At 35.9% G+C, this 11006-nt stretch overlaps 1 protein-coding gene across 1 annotated transcript in view; it reads right to left on the reverse strand.

Annotated features, from left to right (window-relative positions):
* LOC111161320 (PIH1 domain containing 3) overlaps positions 1-10345 on the reverse strand; it is a 29929-nt gene extending 19584 nt beyond the window's left edge. The window contains exons 1-4 of the mRNA XM_022524911.1: positions 10178-10345; positions 6501-6573; positions 3754-3859; positions 812-908 (exon numbers count right to left, since the gene is read on the reverse strand). Of these exons, the coding sequence (XP_022380619.1) occupies positions 812-908; positions 3754-3859; positions 6501-6573; positions 10178-10345 (444 nt within the window). The remainder of the gene's footprint in view (positions 1-811; positions 909-3753; positions 3860-6500; positions 6574-10177) is intronic.
* Positions 10346-11006: the final 661 nt, after the last annotated feature.

Genomic DNA, 11006 nt, shown 5'->3' on the forward strand with positions numbered 1-11006 from the left:
ACTCACTACTCCCATTATGTTACTAGATTCAATTGGATGTCTTAGATTTTGGTAATAAGAGAAAACCTGAAGTTGATGCAAAAGAGAGATTCCATTTATCATTTGCTTAGGGAAAAAAGATTAAGCATTTCCAATGCGCATCTCAGTACTCCATACTGTAGAGTGTTGTGAGACAGAGGGGAAAAGATAGAAGCACAGCCACTGATCTTAGGAAAAGAATTCTCCACACCAGAATTACCAGTGTTTGCTGCCAAAACCAGTTATATCCTCCCTTTTTGGTTAGGCCCAGACTTTTCAACAGGATCATTCTGAGTCTTAAATAAGCAGAAGTAAGGGGATCTCGTTGATCTTATTGGTATTGCTATTGTTATTACATAGAATTAGTGTCATTCTGATAAGGGAATGAAGATAACATTTTAGATGTCTTTTTAGAATTTTAAATCAGAAGTTCAGGTCCAAAAATTAAGAAAAAGTCCCTTTTTAAACTGCACGATGTAAGCTGAGTCATTAGAAGAAATATAGATATAAGAGATAAGAGAGATTCAGGGAAGGACAGTTTTCACAGGACTAGAAATAGTGTATTATATCTTATGATTCTATTATGTTTATTTGTAAATCTTATCCACATGTGTAAATTTAGTTTATTTTGTATGTATTAGCCAATTTTAAATTGTCAATCCCATTATTCCCTTAGTACCTAAAACATAGCAACCACTATTTTTAAAGCGTTTACTGCCTTGCCTATGGTATTATGCATATAATAGCCAGTCCATGTAGCCATAATGGTCATAGGGAAGATAGAGAGGCTCACCACTAGATCTTCACAACATGCAGTTGAAGAGTCTTTTCTCGAAAATCCTAGGAAAATATCCTCAGTTCCCACTTGCTGTTTGAATATTATCTCATACCTTAAAAAAAAAAAAAAATAAAGAAAAAAAAAAGAAAAAAAAAACCAAAAAACAACCCCCAAAAGCTACAAACTTATGATGACATGCTATTACAAAAAATAAAAGGACTAAATAAAGTGCTGACAATTTCTTCGAGCATGTAGCAGAATCATGAAGGAATAGAAGTCTAGAAAATTCAGTCAAAAAATACCTAACATGAAAATATATATATATATACCTAATACTGTAAAGCAGGATTTATATTGTATCTACTTCTTTTTGAAAAATTAAGCTTAATTGTTTCAGAGCTATACAAATAAAATGGATTGAGGGAACTTCTAATAAGATTAAAAGCACAAGAAAAAAAAGGTTTTTTTTTTCCTGGAAAATGATGGCTCAGAAAAATAGTAGGCCCATAACCCAGAGTTTGATGGATAGATAGAAATCCTTGTCTGCTAAATTTGAGACACAGAGTAGAGTTAGAAAATCCAGGTGTAGTTTTTTTCCCATCATTAACTGTGTGCCCTTGGTCAAATCACAAACTCATGGGATTCTCTGCTTCCAGATTTGTACAATTTATGGGAGAGAGGTAGGTTTGAATTCAGTGATCTCTACAATATTTTCTCCCGGTCTAAAAGTCTACAATAGAAACACTGGTAATGTGGTCAGCACAACAACATTGCAGTATTTAGAATCTAGGCCTACAGAATTCTTACTCTGATGAAAGATTTTCCTGGTATTTCACCTCATACAAGAAGATAATTCACAAATCTCCCCCACATTTGGGTCCCTAATGTGGGGGCTAATGTACCCTATATCTTTTTAGACGGAATGAAGTGAGCAAACATTTACAGATGATCTTTACCCTTTAATTCTCCCTTAATGAAGAAACGGTAACTCGCTGGATAGGAAGACTAAAGGACTACCTTGAACTTCTGACCTCTTGCAAATAGGAAAGCCCAAGGATGGAAAAGGGATTTCTCTGAGTTTGAACAGGACTAACAATAAGTAGCTATTTGATATGGGGCACTTTTTTCTTAATAGACTATAACATTTACCTGATATTTACAAAGGTGAAGACAGGTTAAAGCAAAACAGAAAGGTATTGATCCATATGCCCATGACTCCCAAATGGATTTGCTCTAGCTGCTGCTCTTCTCTCCACCTCCAGATGTAATTTTCCAACTGTCTACTATATACATTTGCCTGGATGTCCCAAAGGTACCTCAGAGTCCACACATCCAAAACCAAACTCATTGTTTTCCCTCTACCTTCATTCCCAGTCACAGTTAATGGCCTCACTATTCACCCACTCACCCTAGTCAGTACCCTCAGCATCATTTCTGACGCTTTCTTGTCATTCATTATATCTAATCAAATAACATATATTCCTTTAAGAATCTCTCAAAGGCCCTCATACTTCTCCCCAAGGCCAGTGACTTAGCTCAGGTCCTTATTACTTTTTATTTGGCCACTTGTGATTTTTTTTTTTTTTTTGTGAGCAGCCTATCCCCCTTTTTTCCCAATTTCCTCTTTACCCACTGGGACATTTTGAAATGTACTTGTGTAAGATAGAAAATAAAGATTAAAAAAATCTTATTTATAATTTTCTTCATATCCTGACTGGAGTTCTTATTCATTTAAAACTTTCATGGATGTTCTTTCTATAGAACATCAAACATCAGGATGAGAAGTGAAAATTTACTCAAATTTGGAACTTGCCACATATGGATGTTTGACATTCATTAGACAATATGATGAATGAGTGGCTTACTTCATACCTTTCATCAGATGTGTGGGCATTGTATAAACATAACCTGAGATTTACTCTTCATTTTTAAGGTTCACACAGAAATGTTTTAAAATCCCCTTTGATCTTTTTTATGAGGTTTATGGGTTTTTTTGACATTGTTTATTTGAAAGCTGGATACATTTTTCCAGTTAATTATCTGCAGTCTCCCACTGCTCCTATTTTCAGAATTGATGTAGAGGACAGAAAGAGAGGGTTGGGTTTAAAAAAAAAAAAAAAAACTTGGACACAATTTTATAGTCAGAATTAGATAAGTTGTCAGATCACTTACCATAGAAGTCTTCAAGAATTCATAAAATACATTATAATTTAGTAAGTACTGCCTTGGTTTTTCAAGTTATTCTAAATAATCAATATTTTATTTTAGAATGCATATATTTAAAGCTTAGTGTATTTAACCATTAATTTCAATTACAAATGTGAACACACTTTCAATTCCTTGAAACTGTCGGTGATTTATTTCATCAGAGTGAAGGGCTATTCATGATAATAATCCTAAATTTCATATTTACAATTCATATTCATAATTCCTATTGAAAAAGCTACAAAGTGAGGCTTCAAGACCGCTTGCAAAATATGTTAAACATAATCCTAAAATCACTAGTAAATAGGTCCAGGTAATAATAGATAATTGGAGAGAGAACACAGCCTTTAACCACAATTGTGGAGCATTGAATAATTAAAAGCAGGTCTTTGACACATAAACATGGTAAAATAATTTAGCTTGTACGAATGCTTGTAACTTAATGGGTTTTCTTTCCCAGTGTTAGTTCCACATTAAACAACTAGCCGATAGTAAATATAAATTTGTAATGGAAATGACTGTATTTTTCAGTTTTTGTTTGATAATAACTGAAAGGAAGGTATTATATTTCATTATTTGTTTCTGCTTCAGAAGGAAAAAAAATCATCAATTACACATGCCTTCTGTGTGTCACCATAGTTTTATCTTTTATGTGGTAGAAGTTACTTTATGAATCTTGTCAAAAATAGAATGGTATCAGCTGACACATCTACCTTAAGCCCCAAACACATTCCTGGCCTCATCTGACTTACTCTGGTATTTCTCTAACATCCCACATGTCCTCATGCTCTGCTCCCTCTGGAACCTCTTCTGGATTCCAGATAGCCTCGCCGTTTTCATCACTGCTTTGAGGGATGACTGTGGAGAAAGGGAGATAAAGCTGAGGCTGTTTCTATTCTTCATGCTCAGCTTGGGATCATTGAAGTAAAACATGTTCTATTTGTAATCACTAGTTTGTGTTTTGGTCCAAACAAGCTAAATTAGTAAAAAAAAAATGTAGAATTTTTTAATCAATCCACAACCAGTACATTGTAAAATTGTAATAACAGTTGTAAAAAATTTGGAAACAACATGTAAGCAAAAAGAAGAAAAAATCATCTGTAATCCAACTACCCAGAGATAATCAATGACAGCATTCTGGTCTGTATCTTTCTAGCCTCTGTGTGTGTACATATAACATATAATATGTAATATAACATATATATGTTAATATATATGTTATAATACATAATATAACACATATAGTACATAATATAACATGTAATATAACATATAATACATACTCTGTATGTGAAAGAACATTTTATATGAAACATATTATATATAACCTACATATGTAAAGAAATATTACACATTTTTTTCAGAAACATCAATAGGATCTTATGTCCAACATTTACATAAAAGAACCAATCAAACATACAATCATCTGATCTGGGGAGCCAATGCCTTATCTTTCTTTGTGTATTACTATCTAAAAACTTTGATACCTGTGTCATGAAAGCATGACATAATTCTTAGAAAACATCAGTTATAGAAACTGAAAACAGGGGCGCCTGGGTGGCTCAGTGGGTTAAGCCTCTCCTTCGGCTCAGGTCATGATCTCAGGGTCCTGGGATCGAGCCTCGAATCGGGCTCTCTGCTCAGTGGAGAGCCTGCTTCTCCCTCTCTCTCTGTCTGCCTCTCTGTCTACTTGTGATCTCTGTCAAATAAACAAATGAAATCTTAAAAAAAAAAAAGAAACTGAAAACAGTGGATACAATGATCATTTTTTTATAAAAAAAAAAAGATTTTATTTGGGGCACATGGGTGGCTCAACTGGTTAAGCAACTAACAGCCTTCGGCTCAGGTCATGATCCTGGAGTCCTGGGATCGAGTCCCAAGTTGGGCTCCCTGCTCAGCAGGGAGTCTGCTTCTTCCGCTGACCCTCTCCCCTCTCATACTCTCTCTCTCTCTCTCTCTCTTTCAAATAAATAAACAAAACCTTTTAAAAAAGAGATTTTATTTGACAGAGAGAGAGATTGAGAGAAAAAGAGCGCAGGCAGAGGTAGCAGCAGGAAGAGGCAGAGGGAGAAGCAGACTCCCTACTGAGCAGCAAGCCCAAAGCAGGGCTCTTTCTCAGGACCCTGAGATCATGACCTAAGCTGCAGGCAGACACTTAACCCACCGATTCACCCAGGTGCCCCAGTGATAATTTTTTAATCTAGTATTTTCCTCATGTAGATGTGAGCCTCAAAGAAAATCTCTATCACTTGTCCTTCATGTAGGACTAAGCATATACCTGGGTTCTGACGTGTCATCTTTAAATATTTAAAAGCAAATGAGGCATGGAAAAGCCCAGCTTACATTTGTTCCAACATTAGGTGCAGAACATTATTTCAAGCTCTCCTTTTAAGCATCCCCAGAAATGCACCTGATTACCAGGTTTTCAATACTGCCAACTCTTTTGTAATTGTCTGCTTCTGTCTAGCATGAGCTTTATAAAACCTAATTACAGATTTCATATAAAATAGTTTGCATATGACTAATTTTCCTCAGAATTTAGAGGATATTAGACATACACTATCAGAAATCCAGGCAGCATAGAAACACATCAAAATTTGAACTAGCCTTCCAATATCTCTTGAATGAGGCAAAGAGACTCTTGAGTATGTAGAGGATAATAACTGAAATTTTAAAATCATCCCCTCAGACCTCATTTTAGCCATTATTTTAAACATTTTCCAGATAAAATCTTTAATAATCAGCTAAATTGATGAAGGAACTTCACTTCCTTTTCCTGTTCACCCTCTGGTAACTGTCATCATGACAGAATTAGAGCTTTCTATATTTTTGAAGATGTATAAAATGCTCAACTCTGTGAAAACATATGGGCCAAAATGGTGGGAAAAGTCTCCCCCAAATATTTATTCTAGTTTATAGAAGCTGTGACTATATACATCGCCTCATGGGCCTTAATTTATAAGCATTTTGATATAAGATAAAATTGTGTAGTTATTTATTGTGTTCTCCAAAAGACTATTAACTCGATGGGAGCAGATACCTTTCTATTTTGATCTTCCTCATAGCTCCAGAGATGTTACTACTACCTGGTACACAACAGGCTCTTAATAAATATTTGTTGAATGAGTTAATGAATTCTGTGAAATTGCCAGAATATAGCAGGGTAGAAGATGAAGAAACTAAGCATCTTGGTAACTAGACCTTAGGTAATAAAAAAGTTGTTTAACCAAACATGACTTTTCTTGGTTTTACTTCTCAGGAAATATACCAAAAAGTGAATGTGAATAATTCAAGGCAAATTAATTTCCATTAATATAAAAATGACTTACCTATAACAGTAGAGTAAAAACAGCGTCTTTATGGCTGTTCATCATTTCCACAATTATTTGAGTTCATCTTTGACAAGTTCTAGTGTTAGTATTACTCTCCTTATACTTTTGCTCCCAGAGAAAAGATTTTACTGATTATACTGATCTATATGCTTTGTTAAATAACTTACCTTGGACCTCTTCTCTTGTTGGTGGTCCAATATTCCCAGGACCCATGGCTCCAAGGACAGATGAACAATTTGCCTGGGAGAGAAGAAAAAAGGTCCAACAAGTAATTATTACTTGCATAACCTTTATGACCGGTAATGCTTTGAATTTGATAAGCTTTCCATATAAAATTTCATAGAGCTTCTCATTTAATCATCATTGTTATACAACAGAGTGACAGATGCCAAGTATTATTTAGAACGTGTTTTCCTTTTCCTTTCAAAAAGTATTTAGTTTAATAGGCCCAAAGGCAGAACTGATCTTTGATCAGACAAAATCCCCAGTTCCAGCCCAGTGAATTGTGTATCCCTGCGGATAGCAGAATGAACCACATTCATCTCTTTGAAGGTCAGAACCAAGTATTAGTATAAAAGCATCGACACTTTTGGGTTTCGGCAGTGTCTTGCCAGAGTTAGATGGGGGATGGAAAAGACCGGGAAAGTTTCATAGAAACAAAAACAAACCATTAAATAGGGTCTTAAGTATTTAGATATCAAAGGATGCATTCGAAACTCCTGGTAACTGATTTTACTTTTTTTCCTCTGGTGACCTAAAACACTTTCTTGTCACTCCACCTCATGACACTGAACTAATGGATTTAAACAGCAACCCCAAATTAAGAGTGTCAAATACATGCTGAGCCATTTCAGTCATCATGCAAGTTCATTTTGCCATCCCCTGTGCAAGCAAACACACCGTTATAGAACTGCCCCTCTATTCACCAGTACAAGAATAATTTTCCTTTTTTCAACTAAGTATGATACATATTACATTATCAGAATAGTGGCAACCACCTCATTGGTCCCTCTCAGGGGTCTTTTGATAATTCAAGAAATCCCAATATTTTCCTAAATGTTCTTGCTGATGCCAGACTCTGAAGCTCCAGTTTACTCCATTGCTGACAGTCAAAACATTGTTCTCTCCCTGGATCCTGGCAAACTAGCACATGAGGCTCTCTTTTCTCAGGCCCCTGCCTGGATCTCCCAAGACTTCAGGTATGTACAAGAGTTACAATGTCCTGTTTGGGCAAGAGGAATAGTGTCTGTCCTTGAAAGCTGGTGGAAAAACTCACCTGTGTCTTTATTATGCTAAACTATTCCAACAGCTATAAATCAGAAATTAATCTGTAACATCTCAATGGCTTCTAAGACAGTAACCATTCCTTTCCAAAAGGTGCTTCAAAAGTGCAATGTCTCTGGTTAAGGTGTTACAGACAGTTTTATGTGGAAATCCCAAGATGGTACTCTACATTTTTTTTCATTTTAATCACTAAGGTCATATAAACTAGTAGTGCTTTCCTTAAGTTATTAATCATCAGAATACTAATAGTCAATCAGGGCAAAGCATTTCTCAGAACATGAGGGCTTCTTGTTTTTTTGAGTGACACCTTCCAAGGAAAATTAAAATCCATGGAAAGGAAAACTTGAACATTCCTAACAAAAATTGGTATGCTCTCCCTGCATAGTGATGATTGGGTCAGTGAAGGAGGGTCTCAGTTTATTAACTTAATGAAAATAAACAATTAAAAACAAATTTCAAGTGGAATGAAAAACAAGGATAATAAAAATATCAAAAACCATCTTGCAAATGTTTTCCATGAAAATATCATTTCAGCCTTTACCATGGAGCCACATCCCATTATCTGAGAAATTTATCATTGCAGTTCATGCCACTTTGCAATAGGTAAGAGAGTTAGAACAACTTGGTTACGGTGTCTGTGGAGTGGTGAACCTTATTTCCCACAGGTCTTAAGATTCCTGTGTGAGTTTAAAAAACACTCTCTTCCTAATCTCCCAGATTCTTAGCAATTCATGGTAGAGATGGTGTAAATAAGCCAACATCTATACAACAGTTCTAATGTTGTTTTCAGAGAGTATTTTCAAAAACAGATCACTCTTGTGATCATTCCACAGTTCCCAAGATTAATACATGTTAAAAAATGAAAAACAATTTCTCTCCTGGAAAATTTAAGAGTTCATTGGAAACATTAATTATTCCCCACTGTTCTGATACTCCAATTCTATATCCTCTAATGATATCTGTACTCCAGTGTCTGAGTGACCAATTACCTCAAAATTGCTGGTAACCCAGATATACAGAATCATACATTATTACAGTAATTTTCCTCTATGAATTGTACAATTTGATAAAATTATCCTCGTCTATTCTCATAATCACTCATCTTTCTCCTAGAATCACCTCTAGATGCAAATAAACAACTCCATACGTAAGGCCAAAGAGAACAGATTTTGTTACCAGGGAACATCTTTTATCTTTGAATCTGTCCCAGTTACAAGGTCCACTCACCTTTCTTCAAGATTGCGGTTTCTCAAATATTTAATATGCTTTCTGCATAAGACATAATCCTACCCTTCCCAGGATGTATCCTTCTACTTCAGCTTAACGTAACCAAAATGTACTTGCCTTCCCAACTTCATTGATACCTTGCTCCTAAATTTTTCTCCAGTGTCCTGTGTGTTGTATATATTCAATGCTATCATTAATGTCCTGATTTTTGTTTGGCCTCTACTAACTTTTCCCTGACTAACACTTCTTAGATTCTGGCTCCAAGCTGATTCAGTTTCCATCCAAAAATTTTATTCCCATTGCACATCTTCCTTGATTCTGTGCCTTCCACCTAAACTCTTCCTGGAGGGTGGAAGTTCCATCCAGTGTTGATCTGAGCCACTGAATTTGCTGCCTATTCAGATTACATTTGTTTTTCCAAACAATGGCAGAAAAGAATTTTGGGGGAGGAGCAGACTGATAGCATGCTCACTGGAGATGGTTTATTCATGGAAAATTGGTCATAATAACAACTTCACTAAGATCATGTAAAGCAAATTGATATATTCTGTTATTGTGTGAGATTTCCGGCCCAAATTTTGTTTGCCTTCATGTAGGCAGTCTGACAGCTGAGGTTTGCTGATACCTAAGGAGCAGGAGAATGGAGAGCAGGGGCTACATAGAAGTATTTTGATTATTCTGGGAATATGGGCAGTGACTGAAGGTCAGTTTATGGAACTATCCTACCCAAAATGAAGCCCACCTTGCTGCAGCAAGCCTCCCTGGGGCTGCCTGCCATGATCCCAAACACTATCCAACAAATTAGATTTCACAGCTATGTGTGAGCATATACCCGGAAGTCAATTTATTAAGCTAAAATTATAGCAGTTTATCCCATTATCTGGGTCAAATTGTTCTCTGTTCTGTTGTCATGTGTGGACAAATTTTTAAAAATTAAGGGAGCTGGTTGGTGGGGTCCTAATTAACACTGTCTCATGGAAATTATTTGTTTTATAGAAATACTGTCTAGGCTTAAAAATCCAAGTTACCACTCTCTGCAATGGTTGTGAAGCATTCTTTGGCCATAAATATAAATGACAAACAATTTGAAATGTGGCTATTGCTACCATAATTACAGAACTATTTTCCTATTGAGTGTTCAGGTAATTTAGAAAAAAGATAATTATGTTCGCTAGAAATGAACCAGAGGTGATACTCTCAAGTATAACGACTCCTGCAACCTCCTGTTGGATGACACAACATTGCTCCCACAGCAAGGTTTGAACGAGTTGTTCAAATACAGTTTAACAACTTAGCATGAATAGAACTAATTCATCTGTAAGTATACAACCACCTGTCCAGGCTCAAAATCATCCTCTTCTTCGGGATAAAGTAGCTTAGAGAGGGCTTGCAGAGCTGAAACTGAAGAAATGGTTTCAATTTCCATATTTTCATATTCTAGATTTTCAGTTTCCATATTTTCGGTTTCCGCATTTTCAGATTCCATATTTTCAGAATTCATGTTCTGAGGAAGAAGATAATCAGAAAGAGATATTTTGGTTTTCTGTTTCATTGAAGACCGAAGATTAAATTTTTAGTCAGTCCTTGATGATGCCTAGCATTATACCGCCACCTGAGAATTCTAGTGGGTTGGTTCATTGGCTTTAGTGAAGAGTTCACACAAAATAAATGAACTGTTTTATGGTTATCATAGTGATACTATATATGTATATAACGAAAATTTTAGGAAATAACACATTAAAAACGTAAATAAGATCACCACGACTTATAATCCTACCAGCCTTTAAAATAATCCCTTTCCGAGCAGAGAGCCCGATGCGGGGCTTGATCCCAGGACCCTGAGATCATGACCTGAGCCGAAGGCAGAGGCTTAACCCACTGAGCCACCCAGGCGCCCCTGACTTTCTTTTTTAAATGGAACACTGATCTTAATGCTTATTTAAGATGTCAAGGGTATGAAACACATGTGAAATAGCTTTGTATGTCTAGCGTAGAGGCAGTATATCAGAGTGGTTTAGAGTAGGTCTCCAGAGTAATGCTGCCTAGATATGTATCTATCATTTACTTCCCAGCACTGTGACATTGGGCACATCATTTAAACTCTATACACCCCATCCTCCTTACCTGTAAAGTAGGAATAATCATAGTGCTACCTCATAGGG

This window comes from Enhydra lutris, unplaced genomic scaffold, assembly GCF_002288905.1.
Source record: "Enhydra lutris kenyoni isolate GAN:26980312 unplaced genomic scaffold, ASM228890v2 scaffoldscaffold83, whole genome shotgun sequence".
In the NCBI taxonomy this organism is placed as follows: Eukaryota; Metazoa; Chordata; class Mammalia; order Carnivora; family Mustelidae; genus Enhydra; species Enhydra lutris.